At 43.1% G+C, this 18,631-nt stretch overlaps 1 protein-coding gene across 15 annotated transcripts in view; it reads left to right on the top strand.

Annotated features, from left to right (window-relative positions):
* Window positions 1–18,631, top strand: part of rap1gapb (RAP1 GTPase activating protein b) — a 95,361-nt gene that overhangs the window by 65,462 nt on the left and 11,268 nt on the right. For 13 of the 15 annotated variants that reach the window (XM_076742327.1, XM_076742364.1, XM_076742336.1 and 10 more), the window contains 12 exons: window positions 6,409–6,456; window positions 9,358–9,396; window positions 9,597–9,782; window positions 10,593–10,696; window positions 13,699–13,777; window positions 13,865–13,918; window positions 14,003–14,086; window positions 14,176–14,276; window positions 14,749–14,878; window positions 18,019–18,174; window positions 18,352–18,423; window positions 18,527–18,613. In XM_076742327.1, coding sequence (XP_076598442.1) covers window positions 6,418–6,456; window positions 9,358–9,396; window positions 9,597–9,782; window positions 10,593–10,696; window positions 13,699–13,777; window positions 13,865–13,918; window positions 14,003–14,086; window positions 14,176–14,276; window positions 14,749–14,878; window positions 18,019–18,174; window positions 18,352–18,423; window positions 18,527–18,613 — 1,131 coding nt within the window. In that variant the 5' untranslated portion in view covers window positions 6,409–6,417. Of the gene's footprint in view, window positions 1–2,870; window positions 3,069–4,697; window positions 4,734–6,408; window positions 6,457–9,357; window positions 9,397–9,596; window positions 9,783–10,592; window positions 10,697–13,698; window positions 13,778–13,864; window positions 13,919–14,002; window positions 14,087–14,175; window positions 14,277–14,748; window positions 14,879–18,018; window positions 18,175–18,351; window positions 18,424–18,526; window positions 18,614–18,631 lie in introns of those variants that run through there. The other 2 variants (XM_076742383.1, XM_076742286.1) reach the window with 2 other exon arrangements.

Here is an 18,631-nt window from a genome sequence, read left to right on the forward strand (position 1 = left end):
CGCTGCTGGCACAGCGCCCCTGAATCTCCAAGCGAACTGCTGGTGCCTTGTAGGTAATATCAGCGTCGGGGTTTGACAGAGGAAGAGGAATGCTTGGAATAAAAAAGAGGGCATCTCTACTTACCCCTGCATTGACACTGATCCATTTCTTAAACTTTCCATTGTGAGTAACATAATGTATTCTGTGTGCCTAAATGAGTGCTGTTTTAATGATTTCATTAACATGCTCACCTTGTTGAGCGGGAATAGAGGGGTACTAATGGATTCAGCAGCTTTATGCTGAAAGTTCAAGGTTTTTGCTTCCTGAGTTCCTAAGATAAGGCAGTTAGTGATAATAATGCACCACACACACGAACGCCCAGCAGAAGTTAATAAAAAATGCAAGAGGTGTTCTGTGTTATAAGGAGGGTTACGGTGCCTCTTTGTCTTAGCCGATTGTTCGCTGCTTGTGCCAGAGTGAAGGCAGTACGGAGCTCAGCTTCATCGTGCAGGAAGCCCAGCAGCAGTTCTGTAGACCTCAAGCTCTGTGGCAATCAACCAGCTCCTCTGAGGCATTGATGGGGTGGAGGGGGGCCATCTGTGGGAGCTCCATTCGTGTCCCCCAGGCCCCAGTGGCCACAGCAAGGTCAGGCTAGTCTATGGAGCCAGACCTGATGAATGGACCCCGATGGATTCTCTCTGCCTGAAATGATAGGCTTCTGTGCCCATTGATTGACTCTCTTTGAAGTGTAGTTTTCCATTTTGCTGTATTGCCTTTGAGGATGCGGCTAGCCCACAGAGCATAAATTGCGGGTGGGGGGTGAGTAGGCGTGGGGATATTGCTTCGGATGCAAATCATTGACAATTTGTCTGTGGAAATTCAAATGGGGCTCTGGTTATGAGGAGTTTAAGAAACGCTGATATCTGAACCTCAGTTCGCAAACTGGGGAGAACGGTGTGGACTGCATGATGCATGGATATTAAAACCCCTCATACGTATTCACTCACATGTGGTGTTTTGACTCACTCAGCCGTTCAGCCAAGCCAGTCAGTCGATCGATGAATCAGTTGATCAGTCAGCCATTTACTCGCTCTTGCACTCCCACCACCTCTCTTCCTTAGGCGCACAAACATTGCAATCGCTGTTAATCAACTCAGAGAAAAAAGAGATGTGTAGCTCTCAGCCCCTCAGGCATTCAAACAGTTATAGCATATTCACTGCAGAGGCTCCATATTGTCTCTGAGGGCAGGAGGCGAAACGTGAGCTGCTTCCAAGTCCAGCGAAGATGCTTCCAAGTCAGACCAGTGATTCCTTTCACTTATTTGTCGCTGATCTTCTGCAGTGCATATTGTTCCATTCGGTCTCAGCACACATTGCAGTCACCAAAACCAAGCAGGGTTCTACAACAGCGGGCTGACTTTCCGAACAGCTTGAGCCGAAATGTCGCACTCACCAACGCAGCTTTGCTATCAGTATGCTTTATAACTGAAACAATGTCAGTTCTCATAGTGTGAATCTGAGTAGTAATTAGTATCGCCCTCATATTTTGCCATCATAGAACAATTTTGCATGATAATCAGTCAAGTATGTAATTGGTATTCAGCTGTCATCTGTGAATGTTCTCAAATCCCAGTGTGGCATTCAGCTAAAGCCGGTCTAGACCTGAGTAAAAAGATCACCAGTGATGAACTGTGACCTCGGGATGAGACAGCTTTTAAACAACTGGCCCATTACAGAGCAGTGCTGAGAGTTACTTCTGTTACATTAAACCTGTATTTTGTGGACTTTTCATTCCAACTCTGCAATCCCTCCACCTTCCCATTGATTTTCCTCAAGTGAAATAAACGCAGGTGGTCATCTGACAGGTGAACCACAAAAAATGCGCTGCATACACAGGGAGAAAATGTCATCTTGAAAGCTTTCAGCAGTGTTTTTTTGTTTTGTTTCAGGAAGTGGGTCAGTGTTTGTTGATATCTGATGTTGGCCTGATGGAGAAAGCTGCGCAGAAAAGACTTTCGCAGACCAGCAGCTCTCGTCTCATCCCACAGTGCCTCCCTTGTCTTATTTATCTCTCCCTTCGTCCTCTGTCTTCCCCTGCTCTCATGTCATACCCGTGCTTAACCACGCACAGATGATTTCGGAGGTGCTGAGGTCGGCTCAGCCCCCCATCAGGCTGTGGCGTCTGCACATGCCGGGAACTGGGCTGCTCGCCTGTCTCACACATGTCCCCCTGCTGGAAGTGATAACACTTAAAGCTTTCACATTGTTGCTTTCTTACCAAGAGGATGGTGCCTGCTGCATTCCCATGTTGTAAGATATCTCAGCATTTCATGTGAGAAATAAAAGCTCAGAATCAGCACTTTCAATCCGTATGAGCACTCAAGATATAATCACCCCACATCTCAGCATGTGCTGTAAACATAAAATGTATGGAAATTTCCAGGCTTCTCCTTAATTACCTTGGAGGTAAAATAAATGTCTACACTGACCTGTTTTCATGTTTCTGTCTGCCTCGCTGTGTGGAGCAGAGGAGACATGTTTCTGAGAGGGAAGCCTGAGAAATATGAGATGAAAGAAAAGAGGAAGAGAATAGTCTCATATTGTGATTCAAAAAAAAGAGAACTGTGCAGTCTTTTGTGCGTCCACATGCGAGTGCATTAAAAAGAGAAGATAGCTGTGCACAGGGAGGGGAGAAACATTGTTCCTCCCGTCCTCCTACTTCCTACTGAACAGCTGTGTGAGCCTATGGGAGGGTGCATGAAAAAAGGGAAGGAAGGGAATTGATATTCTCAGATTACAGCACGTGCCTCTACCTCACACGCACTGATGTATGGATTCTGATGGACACCTATCGAGTTTTCCGTCCTAGTTTATTGCCTGAGCGACAGTGAGTGTGAAGCGTCTTTGTCAATCTCGCCTTTCTCCTCGTGGCTGACAGTGACATCAACACCCTCGCTCTTGTCAGCTTGCCTGCATTCGTACTTGTGGAATGATGACTGAGCTCAGGATAGCTAAGAATGCCTCATTGGATGGGCTGCTCAGCAGTCCCCCCAGTAAGCCTTTTCTCAAGAGACGATGCCTCAGTGATGTGAGTATTTTTCACTTGCTGGAAGTGAGAGATTCTTTTCGCTCTAGTTATTGTTGCTTGTTTAATTCTTAAGGTAGCTTAGAGACAGAGATATGTCTGTGTGGTACTGCAGAACGGTAGATTTGTACATGACTCAGGTAGATACATGCTCCACTGCCCTTTAGGATCTGTTTTTTAACCGCATATGAACAGAATCGAGCGCGTTTGTGTTTGGGGAGAAACTTCCCAGACAGACAAAATGCAATTAGCAAATCCTGTAATTATGCTATTTTCACGAGTTCATATGTGCACATAGCTATGGTTGGCATTCTGCTGCTCTCACTGCAGGAGTGCACTGCTGTCTTTCCTTCTCAGGAGAAATTCAGCCTGATAATCTGGTCAGCGTAAGACAGTGTTTGTTGATGTTTGTTTTGCAGTCAGGAGAGCACTCCCTGAATATCATATGGCATTGTTTACTTTCACATCCAACAATGGACTGAGGCACCTCTGGCTTTACAAGGCCTGGGTCAGGTGTGTGTGTTTGTGTGTGTGGGTGCTTTTATGGGCTCTGATAGGTGGAAGTTAAGTATGTTTTCGTACATGCATGTGTGTAGATGTTTATATGCATGCATGTGTATGCTTTCCTGTGGTTTTGTGTGTGTGTGTTTGTGTGTTTTGCAAGCCCTGCAGTGCCCCTCAGTAAATTTAAGCTGTCATGTGGAAACATCAACTTGGCACTTCAGTCCACTTGTGTTACATGGTGAACAGAGGGCTCACCCCACAACAAGCAGCGCCGTCAGGGCTGCTGCGATCCTCTTCATCTCAGGTTGGGGCTGCTTAACATTTCTAACATGGCCTCTGCAGATGAGGAGCACAAGCCTCAGGGTGTTTTCCTCGACTTTAACCCGTACCAATACCTGTGCTAATTGGACTAAAGGCTGAATTATGTTCTGCAGCGGTGCATGGCCGAGGTGTGATTATAAACCCAGTAGCTGGATTGAAGTCTCTTTATCTAATGAGCAGCACTGGTATCAGTCCACCATCTGGACATATGTTGATTACAAAACATCAAGATTATACCACGGCTGACATGAAGTCCAGTTGCCAGGCCAATTCATGCCAATTTATTTTTATTTCCTGCCTTGTACACTCCCTATCTGGCTGTTACTTTATAGCCTAAGTGTGTCTCATTCACACATTCATCTGACTGTGTGCTTTAGACACCAAAATCATAGCATCGTCTTCCAGCTAATTTGGCCGCTGCACGCAGTCAGATGAGCTGTTGGCTGTAGCAACAGTGAGAAGCACTGTGGAGCTTTGAGGCTCTTTTTTCCCCCAAGAGTTACTTGTTTACAGTGTGTTTGTCTTCAAGTGTGGAGGAACGATTCTCCTGGAGTTGAATGGAGGCTCAGTGATGCTGGTGTCAAGTGAGGTGGGGGATTGCAATAGAGATCGCTGTCATAGTGAAATAAAGAATTAGGCGGTGTCAGAGATAGCAGCAGGGGATCTTCTGTCTTGAGACTGCACAGCCAGCTTTCACAGCGAGCGGAGATGAAGGATGAATGAGTATCGAGGACAGCAGGGAAAGCATATCAACACCACAGTCAAACCCATGTACCTTTCTGGATCTGTGTCAACTCTCTTCCCCAGACCTCGGACCTGTTTGCCATGATCGAGAGGATGCAGGTACTGTAAGTGGTCCCCAGGCTCTGCTTTCTGTGCTCGCCGCCAAAACTCTACCGTTCTTCCTCCCAGGCTAAGGGCATCCTCGGAATTTCACTCACTTTGGACATAAAACTTGCATTTACTTCTATTTTGAGACTCCCGTTTCTCTGCTTTACCTGCTATTTTTGTATTCCAGTTCACAACCCTGCTACTGCAAGACTTTTATATGTATGTCCATGTCTCCCTCTCTTTGCCGTTTATGTGTTTTTTGATTTTTGCAGGTGCAGTAGCCCTTGGCTGCCTTTAGACACCTAATGCCTCTGAATGCGCTGAACAGAACCTCTTGTGTTTTCTCTTCACAGCTGTGAAAAAAAGTGTTGTTATGTTTTTCAACTGGCTGAAGTGGATTTGTAGAAGTATAGTTTGTTTGTAGCTCGTGGTTCAAGCAGAAGCAAGACCAGTAGATCCTGAGAACGTCTCCTATAGGCATCCACATTTTTTTTTTTTTTAATTTTGATCTTAGATTACGTGTTCTGTGAACTCACCAAAGGTATTTTGTGGTCAAAGACCTCATGAAACTTACCTTTTAGCTTGGCCATTGCTGTTTTCAGGGTCAACTTCACTTGAAAAACTGGAAGCACCATTTTACCCGGCATGGCCTACTATGACAATATCTTAGCTGGAAGCATAGCATATATGAAAACATTATTTAGGTTTATAACACTGGAGAGGCTCAAACAACAACATCTTTCCCATGTTTTACTGCTGGAACAAAGAGGAATCACGTGTAAAAGTCGTGATAGGCGTGAGCACCTGGACAGTACAGAAGCAGCACTCTGATTTAAAAAGTTTGTGCACTACATAGGTTCATTGTTAACAGGTGATGGTATCGTGATTGGGTATGAAAGGGGCATCCTCGAAAGGCTCAGTCATTCACAGGCAAGGATGGAGCGAGGTTCACCACTTTGTGAACACATGATATGGATATTACTGCATGGGCTCAACCCAGTTCATTTGCAAATGATTGCATTCTGTTTTCATTCACGCTGGGTTGTAATTATTCGCAAAGCATTTTCTCTAACCAAAAAGACAAGGCAATAAAGGAGGGAAGGAGAAGCTGAAATAGTGGACTAGTGTTCGAAGAATGAATCTAATGAACGTATTTCCAATTTCCGTTTCATTCATCTTCTTTATCCCTAAAAGAATCTAATTTATACATTTCAAATTATGCTGCAGGGTATTCTACATAAAGAGGTCACCGATCAGGAGTGCTTCGTTACTCATGTCTCGTTTGGAAACTGTCAGTAGCATCAGCAGAATAGCAATAGAGAGTGGATGGAAAGCCCTGTTTCATTTTTTGCCCTTCAGTGGAATCATGGTCAGTGATATCTGCAGCATGGCTTGATAGAAACACCTTCCCTGTTCTCATGGACTCATGCTTATCTTTTCTCCCGCCAAGATATCCCTCCTCTTTACTTCCTCTTTCTGTGGCCCATCTGGTGATTGAGCTTGTGTTATGTAAACGCGAATTGTTGTCACAAAGAATTATTTCACACTATGCTGTTGCACAAGAAATCTAATGGAACTTGACAATCAAAAATCTCCCATGTGTCTCTTTTCCTTTATCTTTGCACACGTCTGAGATATTTCACCTGCTCCCTCTACCTCATTTTTTTTTTCTCTCTCTTCTCTACAGGGTTTCAGAATGGATGAGCAAAGATGCCCCCTCCCTCCCCCCCTCAAAGTGAGTCGCAAATCCACACATCGCCTCATAGACCAGGGCCTGGTAAAGCATCCGTAATGGCAGAGTTATAAACCTTTCCTTATCTGCTGTCAGACAGGCTTTAGGATGCTCACCGACTGAGTTAGGAACTCGACGGGGACTAGGACTGCAAAATCCTAAGCTGTGCTATTACCTAGACAGGCTAATGCAGTTGGCATTGAAGACTGGGAGATGCTCTCAGCAGGAGGCGTGAAGTGAAGGGAGAAAGGGCTCACAATAGATGGCAATCAGCTGAAAGAAGTACAGGAAAACCATTTATTGCTGTGACAACAATCAGGTGCCTTGCTGAGGTTTTGGCTACCCTCTCTCATATGTTTAATGTGGTTTTAGAGCTCTTATGCAGCACGAGTCACGTTTTCATCAAGCAGTTCAGTTCAATTTGTTACACATGAGAACATTTATTTTTGTTTTTCCATTGTCAGAAGTTTTGCATTGTACCAGTAGAACCACTCCATTCCTTCCTGTTTTTCATCACCCCTCAGTTGAGGTACCTCACGCACTGATCCGGAACTTAAAGATGGCGTTAAACACTGCAGACCACCGATTGGTCAGAGAGATTCAGTTCTTGTCGACAGGATTTCCAAACTCTCGTCTTTTTTCCCGCAGTCTTTTGTCTGGCTCCCTGCAGCCTTTTCTCAAACAAAACTTGTCTCCTTGTTGGAACAAACAACCACATACAGAGGAGACAAAACATGAAGCATTCAATGTCTTCCAGTGTGATTTTGTTGTTCAAAGACTTGCGTAGCTCATTGTGTAATGTAATGTGAAAAGTGACGTAAATGCGAGCGGCGCAGAAGAAAGGCTTAGCAGGAAGTTGTCAGTCTGGCCGTAAATGTATAGTGAAGGTCACAGTGTGTCAGTTAATAAATGCTGCAGCGTCTCAAGACCAAGAAAAGTCTCATCTGTTGTCTCCCAACCTGCTGGAAAAGTGAAGGGGGTTAGTCTCAAAGCCCTGCTAACAACAAGCCCGCCTCCATTCAAGAGTGCTGTTTGTGGTAGAAACACAAAACAGTATCGTAGGAATGGATTGGGTACGGGTTTCGAGGGTACCAAAAGTGTTTGGTGGAAACATGACTACAGCGTTAAAAGAAAAGTTCCACAATCCTGTTGGTCTGAATAAGTACAGGACAATCACACACAACAGAGTAGCTATCAGTGATACACTATATGGCTAAAAGTAGGAGAACACCTGACAGTACACACATGTGTGACTCTTGAACATCTCACCCCAAAACCATGCACATTAATAAGCTGCTGAGACAGCCGGCTTAATGTGTAATGTTTGAACCTAGCTTCAGGGATTTCTTTTCCGTTCAGCCACAACGACATGAGTGAGGTTGGACACTAATGATGGGCGATAAGGCCTGGCTCTCAGCTGGTTTTACGTCCCAGAGGTGTTGGCTGCGGTTGAAGGGTTCTGCGCAGGGCAGTTCATTTCTTCAACACCAAATGGATCATTTGTTTCAGGGCCGGGCTTTGTGCTGCTGTCGTCTTGGCTTAGTTAGGCTACCCTCAATTAGCACTAATAGGCTTAGCTCATACAGCTCAACGGCCTCAGACTGAATGTAAACAAAAACACGTGGACTGACATATACTTTACGGGACTGTGGCCCTTGTCTGGGTCACTTTTATTGTTTGGTGGTAGCTAAATTCCCTTTGAATAACTGCACAAATATTGACATTGTAAAGTGGAGACTGACTTTTTCTGCAACCCTTAACACCAATAAAACCACCAGGCTTTGCTATCGGCCCCTTTTTAGAGTGCTACAATGAGCAATGTCTTCCGTCTAGACCCAGCAGTTTTATCTTTGCTAGCAGCTCTGTGGAGGGCAATATTGACCTGACCGTTGGTCAGTCAATTCACCACTTTGGCCCTAAATGAAATATCTGAATAATTATTGAATGATTTGTCATGAAATGGTCCCCAGATGATGTAACCTACTGATTTTAGCGATTCCCCGACCTTTTCTACCACCACCATGAGGTTGACATTATTGTTTTTAAGTGATTTTGATTGACTTTTCCTCTAGTACCGCCTCCATCGTAGATGTAAATGCAGTGACATAAGAAAGGGTGTATTGTGTATAAGGGATTATGCTATTATCACTTTCACTTATTGGAAAAAAAAAAAAGCTTCCGCCATGAATTGCCTGTAGCTTGTGCTGTAACAAGTCCAAGCATGCTCTGCTCGGCATTCTTGGGAAACAGAGAAAACCGCTGTCTGAAATTGAGGGAAAGTGGCTTCGTCAAAGAAGTAAATTGCAGCATGAGGTCACCGAATGGTTTCAGGAGGAGCTCAAAGAAAGAACACCAAAGATAAAAGCCACTGAACTGAATAGAAATGACAGGGTAGAATGAGAAATGTTTGTTTGTTGTTATGTGATGTCCAATGTGCGCAGTAGCTGCCAGTAACTGAAAATAAGCTCCTTTCACACCAGCACATGCATATCCAGCAGGGTCCAAGTCACTATCCATTTCATATTTAAAGGTCATGTCATTGTCGCTTTTTCATGCCAAAAACAAGAGGTTTTGGCACCCAGTCTTTGAAGGTTATAAAATATTTGAACTTGTAGCAAATAGCAGATTGAAGCCTCAGATAGCTGTTAGTTGCTGACAAAAAGGAGCTACGGATTCAAAAGAGAGGACTGTGAGGCATTTGTCACAAAGGCTGCTAATGTGGCCTCTGTCGCTTTGCAGGATAAGAAAAGTAGCTCTAAAAAATGAAGAACTGGATGCTGCTGTAGTTAATATTCTGTCACAGTGTTTATGCTCATTGTTATTTTCCTCAAAGAGCCAAAACTGAAAGTATGACTAGAAGCGGCTGTTTGTCAGTTTGACTCATATTCGTTTCCCTCCCTGCAGACAGAAGAGGACTACATCCCTTATCCTAGCGTTCATGAGGTACATACTGTGTACTCTCTGCACAAATAACTCACATTACACATTATATATGTCATAGATGTCAGAAACTGTTTAAACTGTGAAAGCAAAGCACACATTTTTCAGCTACGTTGAAAGCAATGCAGTGCTTAATGCAACACACAAACTATTAGTTGCTAATCAATATTCTTTTCACCATTATTATTGTTCATCGCTGTCAGGTTTTGGGTCGCACTAGTCCTTTTCCACTCATCCTGCTGCCCCAGTTTGGAGGCTACTGGATCGAGGGGACCAATCATGAGCCTAAAGACCCACCAGAGGCTGATCAGCCCCCCTGTCCTACCTCCCACATCAAACTGGAGACAAACAGCACCGCTAAGATCTACAGGAAGCAGTTCATGGGCAAGGTAAGGCTGGGAGAAAGGGCAAAAAATACTGATCTGGATTGACTGGCCTCTTAAAATATAGAACTGTGTTTGTGGAAGGTCGTTTGTTTCCATTTACTTAACTTTACTTTGCTGATATTGGTGATGTACGCTGCTGCTTCTTGAAATAACATTTGCCTCTAAGACATAGCCAATTAGCAGATCTCAGCTCACTTGTGGTGGAGTATAACATTTTGTAAAGTGTGTTTGTGTGTGGGTTATCTACCATTCAGCCACCTGCCCAGCTACCTGCAACATGTGGCATTTGCAAAGAGATGAGGACAAAAGACAATGTTTGTTTGTGACATTAAAGGGTTAAAACTCTGAAAATGAATGAATGTTTAGTAGTGATGATCATGACTGATGTTGGTTAAAATACATCATATTTTGATGGTATTTATGTCCGCTTTCATAGTTTGAGGACCTTATTTCATGATCAGGACAGAGGGTTAATATCAAACTCTGTGTTCCTCTTGAAAACTAAAAGCCAACCACTGCCATGTGATTCTAAACTGTGAAATAAATTGCCTGCCTGTAAATACAGTACATCTGCTATATGCCTCAGCAGCATGCTCAGGATAAGATTTGTAAAAGTTGATAGACTGCACCTTGTTTCACGCCTTCTCCTCAAGGGCAGCACAACTACTTTCCTTAATTAAAAGACTGTTATTCTCTGTAGCCCTCTCCATTCCTAATTTATCAGAGTATTTTTTATTATTATGTCACCCACTGTCAGTTGCTGGAGCAGTATTCTTTCTTGCATTAAAGTTTCTTCTGCTTATCTGCCCTCAGGAACACTTTAATTATTACACCATGGATGCTGCCCTGGGCCACTTGGTCTTTTCTATGAAGTATGATGTCATTGGGGATCAAGAGCATCTGCGCTTGATGCTTCGGTACAATTTTCTATTATCTGTACATCTGACCTGTTTTCTCTCCCTTGTGTGCTTCTTTTCCTCACTCATTCCCTCTTTATCACAGATCTCTCTTTGCAATTTTCTTTTTTTTTTGTTTCTCTTTCTTTTATGACCTTTTTCTCACATTGAACCTGCAACAATCCTGCTTAAAATATCCATGTAGTGCTGTGATTTTGGGCATTTCCTCATAGGTCTCTCATACAGGACCATTCCATATAGAGCATTTTCACGCATGACTTGACTGTTCAGGTTGATTATTGGAGCTTCTTTTGCTCAAGAATAGTGTGAAGTCGAGCAAGAATGACACAGAGGAAGAAGAGCATCTCAGTTTTCACAGGTTGCCTTAGTGATGAATTTTAAAATGTACTTTCCAGCTGGATTCCTGACAATAGGCAGTGCTGAGGGGGACTTGCATCTGCTCTCAGAAGGCACCCAATACATTTTCTCACCAATTTCAACTTCAATTAACTATGACTTCAGACATCTGCTGCCTATTTTATACAGCGGGAAAGTGTCCAAGCTGCTATTGTTGCAGGATTGCAACTCTTACAAGTGTACTGACTTATGCTCTACACAATGTCTTTGGATCGTTTGTAACATTTTGTTTCCGAAATGTCTTTTTTTTTTAAAGTAAATTTTCAAGACAGGTCTTTATAAGACCTGGTTCAGTGGAAATTTGCTCCATCAAGCCACAGTGAGATGAAAAAATCACCTAACACGCAGCTATATAACAATAAATAGCCCAGAAATAGCTTTATTCTTGTATTTAACAATAATGTACAATAACACCATCACAGACTTGGAAAAGGTTCTGCCTCTGTGTCCTTAGAGCCACAACAAATCACATGCAGGACTCCAACAGCGATTTGTTTTATTTATGTCCTTGGAGTTGTGTAATAATGTGAGCATAAGTTAAAGTGTCAAAATGTCTGTGTGCTACAGCATCAACACTCAAGCTTCTCATTTTTAATGGTGACTTTGCAAACTGTGCCACAAAGTACGTAACAATCAGTGCACTTCATCTCTGTTGTACAAGTGTAATGCCTCCCGCCCACCATCGCCCAAACTCGTGCTCGCTCACTGAAATCTACTCCTTCACATTCTGCCAAAGACAGACGAGGGGGAGAGAAGCAGAACTGAGCGCACCATGCAACCTGTGAATTAATTTTAGCAGCTGAGAGGCTCCACTCCAGATTTTAATAGCTGCAGTCCCTCTTTGTTAATGGAGCTTTTGAGAGGATGAGTACGTCGCGCGATAACAGTCACTCAGCCCACAACGTTTTTTACTTAGAGAAGTTTTCCACCGGGTATGCACCACCCACGGTCACCCCATCACCCCAGTCAAACTCAGTCACCTCAGTCAGTGCAGTTGTAGGCACTGACTCACAGTCAATATGTAAAACAGAGATATGAGATAAGTCATAATCTCTTTTTATTTTACTGTTAATGCCCACTGTAAAAACCTGAGCATGCATAATAATCACAGGTTTTGAGGACTCACTAAGCCCTTCTCTCCTTTGTTACTGTGCCCCTGTTAAGCACATTTGCAGTTTACTATGATAACGGTGGCAGATTAACAACCCATAATTTCTAGGATATTTCCAAAAATGGGTCCTTGATTTGAGACAGAGGGAGACCAAAGTAAGCTTCTCACTTCTAGCCAGCAGTCATTGGTAACTAAGCTAACGTTAGCCATGGGTTGGTTGAAAGTGCTGTCTCTGGCTGACTAATGTTACCATCTGACTAATTTTAAAAAGAGACACTTGTAAAAAAGGTTTGATAACTGCTCACTTGCTGCATGTCAGCATCCTCACTAGTTTATGATCCCTGGAAATAAAGAAGTTGTGCTTTGCAGTGTAAAGCTAGTTAGACGTATTATCATAAGTTAGGATTTGTCTGTTGTTTAAACCACGTTTGGCTTCTTAGATTTCAAGTTTGTTCCTGTTTTCTAATGTTATATGAGAAAAAGCTTTAAGGAACCCTGGAATGCTGTAGGTGTTTGGCAATATTAACACTATCTCGAGTAACACTGGCAGATGTTGGTGGAGCGTAAACTTCATGCAACAAAAAGCAGCACAAATTGCTAAACTCTGACAGCATCCAGGAGCAGCTTCCACACAGTGAGGAAAAACACAACATAACCCATCATCCTGCAAACTAATGTCACCTAGTTAGATAATGATGTGTGCCTCAGCCTTGGAAGCAACACTGGGTTTCTACTGTAAGTTAGTTGGCCTGACATGCTAAAGTTTGTGTTAGAGCAGTTAAACACTCATCTCAAACCATTGCTTGTTCCTTTCCTCTCATCCTGTTGATATTTGGGATGGTTAAAAAAAGACACCACCCTCCAAACTCTTTAAATAGCTCGAGTTTGTGTCTAGTGCAGCTCCATGCACGGTGCTTCAACATGTGAAGAAATCCAACGCTTGAACGGACAATTGTGTTCAATGGAGGGACTTGACCACAGTTTAGTGGACAGTGGTGGCTACTGATGCTTTACGGCCGATAAGGATGTGGGTGGTTTGATGTGATCCTGCATAGGTCAGTACATTTAGTAACTGCTGCATAATTAATGTTTCACAGATATGTGTGTTGTGTCAAGGGATAATTGGTACCCAATGCTAACGTTACCAAGCAATGATTATTTTTGAATTATTAAGTAATTATAAATATCACACTAATTATCTCACCAATTTTCTAGACACTTACATCAATGGATGCAAGAAAAGTAATGATGCACATTTGACTGTCTACGAGGCAATCTTGGCTCTAACAAATAAAGAGCCACCAGTTCTACACCTGCATGTCAAATCGTGATGAATCATGATCGTACATCTGTCGGAAAGGTCCCCTTTGAGCTGGAACTTCACTTCCATGAATACTAAGGATCAAAGAAAGACATCATTAAAGCAGGAGGATTGCTTTGGATTAGAAAATGAGCAGTGAGCATTTTGACTTGACTCAGACTGTTTGCCTTTCAGCACAAAGCTAAAAACCCACCACGATGTGATTCCCATTTCCTGCCTTACCGAGTTCCCCAATGTGGTTCAGATGGCCAAGGTATCGCACAGAATATATTGTCAGAAAACTGTCTTTCAGCGTGTGTTTAAAATGAGAAAAGCTGAATGTGCTTTTTTTCACTTACAGCTTGTCTGCGAAGAAGTAAACGTGGATAGGTTTTATCCTGTCCTCTACCCAAAGGTAGGTGCCAATCATCACTGTGGTTTTTTCCAAATATCACTGTCTCCCTGGCTACCTGGAAACTTTCTACTCTCTCGTCTGCAGGCATCAAGGCTCATTGTCACCTTTGATGAGCATGTGATCAGCAACAACTTCAAGTTTGGGGTTATTTATCAAAAGTTTGGCCAGGTGAGTGTGCTGCAGAGATACCGCCGCTAATCTTTGCTTTTGAAGTCATGTGTCACTCCTCCTGAAAATGTCCTTTGCTTCATCATCAGACAACAGAGGAAGAGCTGTTTGGGAACATGGAAGAAAGTCCTGCCTTTGTTGAGTTCCTGGAGTTTCTGGGCCACAAGATTGAGCTTCATGACTTTAAAGGGTTGGCAGACTTTTCGGTTTAATTTCTCTCCGTTTTCTCAGCAGCAGATGTAAGCAGATTGGTTTAATTCTCAATTGCACTCCACCTCATGTCCATCAGAGGCGGGCCATCATTCACTTTGCTATAGATCACGGTTGGCTTTAAATGAATGCCTGAAAAAGGGATTTAGAGCGTCCTGATATTTGTAGTGTTGCTGACATTGTGATTGAGTAGGCAGAAGAAGTGCCCTTGGCATTCCCTCAATGATGGATGAGCGTGGATGGACCGGGTGCTCTGAGAGCACGCTCTTATGTTCCTCTCCTAACACCGCTTTGTTTGGCTCTCCTCTGTCCTCCTGTCGGCTGTTCACCTCAATTCTCCTTCGCCTTTACTTCACTTTCTTTTCTTTTCTTCTACTTTCTTTTAATTCTCCCTCCTTCTCCCTGCCCCTGCCCTTAAATATCCTCTTTCTTCTCCTCCTTTTCTTCTCCAGGTTTCGGGGTGGGCTCGATGTCACTCACGGGCAGACGGGGACAGAATCCGTCTACACAAGTTTCCATAATAAGGAGATTATGTTCCATGTGTCCACCAAGCTGCCTTACACAGAGGGAGACTCACAGCAGGTATAGTGACATTCCAGTGATTAATTATCAGGGTAACTAATTTGTCTTTTCAGGGCAGTTCACTTCACTAATTGATTTGTAAAGGCCTCTCCTTGTGACTCCCCCGCATGTCAGACTGCAGCAGCAGCAGCAGCTAATGGGTCAGGGCTGTAAGATCTGAACGAAGGTCTTTCAGTTTAATGCTGATGAAGTAAGACCAATCATTTGACTGTGAAGAAAATATCAGTGGTTAAAGAACAGTTTGGTATTTGAGATTTAGATGAGAAGATTAATGCCACTCTCATGTCTGTATGGTAAATATGAAGCTATTGCCAACTTAGCACAAATACTGGAAATGTTGGAGAAACAGCTAGCCTGACTTTGGCCAAAGGAAACAAAATCTGTGTACCAGCACCTCTTAGCTTTAGAGGTGCTGGTAGGTGCGTTTTGTCATCTTTGGACAGAGCTAGGCTAGCTGTTTACCTCTGTTTCCAGTCTTTGTGCTAAGCTAAGCTACCTGGCTCTGATGGTACCTTTATATTTCCATATTTCCACTACATCTAACTCTGTCAGAAAGTAAAATAAACTTATTTCCCAAAATGTTGAACCATCCCTTCAACAGCATCTCTAAAAGCTTGCATGGTCTTAACAATTGCAGTGCAGAGAGTGATAAACATTTGCTAAGCAGTCAGTGTGTTTAGGTTTGCAGGTTTGATGTCCCCACTTATCCTGCTGTTCAATAGAAACATCATTTTTTTGAGGTTCCAGTAGAATTGCTGTGTTCCCTGCTGGCACTGAAGCTTCGCTGCTGTTGGTTTGAGGCTGGAGACTTTCATCTCTTTGATGCCACATTGCATTAGTCCTCAGCTGTTCGTCACTGCCTCTTAGAGTGGTTCGAACTTTGTTACCACAGTAACCCTTCACAGACTGCCCATATTGCCGAGGCATGAAGAGAAACGAGGACATAAACAACACCCACATGGGATGATTCATGAGGGAACTCAAGAGAAGGAGGCAAGGTGCGATCCTAATAACGTAGTGTTATTTCAGGAGGGAGAAAGAGCAGAATTAATGCAACCACATCTGACTGAATGTGATCCGATTTGAGTGAATGTACAGTATTAACAGGTTTCAGGTGTCTCAATCCGGCCCCACGCTTACTGAGTTTGTTTTCAAGTGTCTGACTGTCCATGTTGATGCTTCAGTTTGGCAGTCCATCTGCACAGATGAACGTTATCATCTGGGTTCAGAAAGCCTCTGTGCGAGTAAATATTAAAGCTGACAGCTAATAAGCTCAAGGATGATGCAGTAGTAACCTGGCTGCCCTGCGTCTGCAGCCGCATGGATCCTGTTTGGCGTTCAGCCTTCACGACAGCCTTCATAGAAATACATCCTAACACAGAACTGTAACTCAAACTTCATCTTAAATATATCAAATGTGTTCTGAGTGTTTCCCACACAAAGGACTTCACTTGCTGTTCATTTATGTCTCTCAAATTTTGACCTCAGTTTTCTCTAACTGGCTATTATTTTGGTCTCAAACTTGTGTTTAGAAGTGTTGCATTCAAATATCCAGCAATTACAGGGGGAATTACAGCTTTTTATTAAGGATAAAAGTCTGCAGCATTTGTGCATATTTGATAAATGAAGCTTTGGGTTTTAGACTCTTTCCCTTTGAACTTGTGAACATTTTCCATTTTCTTAATATTTTTGGCCTTCAGCAAATTATGAAAGCTTGCCAGGGCCTGAAACAGATGGTTGATGGTTCTCATGTGTGTCTTTAACAGACTGGCTGTAAAGTAAGACCAATAACTGGACAAGAATCATTTAGAAATCCCAAAGTAAATGTTTACTGTGCACACAACTGATGAACTCTTGAGACATTTTATTGCAGCCCCAGCTAACACTACAGCTGCTACACTACGTCTAATTGCAACAGGTGTGAAGTGGCTTTGTTAAAAGTCCGTACTTTAGTGTTAAATAGCCTGAGGACTGATGCAGGGTAATCAACACATCCTGCTGTGCTGCTCGTGTCATGATGGTGAGGCTGCTGAGGTGGAACATGGGGCCTGGGTCTGTTTTTTCCCACTGTCTGCACTGAGGACGGTCTTGATTAGGCATTTATGTTTATCACTGAACTGTATCGACTTGCGAAATCTGATGTATCTGCTTCCATTTACACGCTGTGAAATGATTTGGGTCACGGTTTCATAATGATAAGAATGTATCTCTAGTTTGGAGGGCTAAGAGAATATATCCTGGCATTTTGATACCCGCTCGCATTTTAGAGCCGTTTACAGTTTGATTGCTGAAACAACAGCATTTCTGTGATGGCATCTATCAAGAATCCACCAGGAAATCTGCCCCAAAATCCTAATTACACAGATTTTGTCATTTTTGTTTTGATTAATCTTTGCAAGAAGGGGAAAAAGTCATGTCTTCTCTGATAGCTTGCAAGCTGTCTCAATTAGAGTTCCTAGCAAAAGGCAATGGGGTGACAGTGTAGATTTATATTCCAGCAGAGTAGCAAGGTGTCCCTAATGCTTGGCGTCACCCGGCTCTTTAGAAGATATTGCTTGGATAAGAATTTAAAACTTCAGTCACTTTGCCCTCCAAGTGCACCAGTGTCCTTTTTTTTTTCTTTTTTTTTTTTTTGACTTTGCAGTGCCTCCACAGGTATTCAGATGAATTAATTTTCACACCATCACCAACCTTTGACAGGTTACATTTTTCCAGCCTAGTCATAGCTGCATTGAAAAAACAGATAATGTGGATTTATGGGGGAGCATATACATTCATAGATGTTATGCACACTTTTGAATTACTGTTACGATTACCTGTAAGTGCTATTTTTCATGCATGTATTTCATTTTTGTAATAAATTCAAGTATGGATGTTTTCGTGTATTAAATCCTTAGCACAAGCTTTAACAGATAGAAAGCATAAGATTTGGTTTGGCTCATAGTTGTGTCATACATCTAAGGGAAGAGGTCGGACTCTTGGATCAAAGTCCACCGCTTTGTGGGGACTATATTTATTCTCAGTCGATCTTTCCGTGCCGGACCTGGAAGTGATTCTGTGATGGGCCATGTTTCTGATTCTCTAACTGGTTATTTGAGATGTTTCCACTGTTGCTAGTTTTGTTCATCTGTTCCCTCCAGCTGCAGAGGAAGAGGCACATAGGCAATGACATTGTGGCCATCGTGTTCCAAGAGGAGAACACGCCCTTCGTACCAGACATGATCCAGTCCAACTTCCTGCATGCGTATGTGGTGGTGCAGGTGGAGAACGCATGCACGGACAATGTCACCTACAAGGTGTGTTTCAAGGACAGCAAATACTGTACCAAGAATATCTGACCAACAGTGAAACCCATTTTTATGTTCACTCATTCATTATTCAGGAGCTTTTACTCTACTGTGCAGCCACAGAAAGTGGTGTGTGTATCATTTATCAGCGTGTCATACACGCCGCTCACCTGCTTTCCCCTCCAGGTGTCTGTGACGGCGCGGGATGATGTACCTTTCTTTGGGCCGGCTCTGCCTGACCCTGCCATCTTCAAAAAGGTCAACAGTCACACAAATTTAAAGAAACTCGATTCCCCCTTACAAGCAGACATCGTAAACCTTCAGTCTCTCCGCCTTTCCGTCTCTACGTTTGCTTCCTCAGGGCCTCGAGTTCCGCGAGTTCCTCTTCACCAAGCTCATCAATGCAGAATACGCCTGCTACAAGGCTGAGAAGTTTGCCAAGCTTGAGGTGAGATGAGTGCAGCAA

Source organism: Chaetodon auriga, chromosome 2, assembly GCF_051107435.1.
Source record: "Chaetodon auriga isolate fChaAug3 chromosome 2, fChaAug3.hap1, whole genome shotgun sequence".
In the NCBI taxonomy this organism is placed as follows: Eukaryota; Metazoa; Chordata; class Actinopteri; order Chaetodontiformes; family Chaetodontidae; genus Chaetodon; species Chaetodon auriga.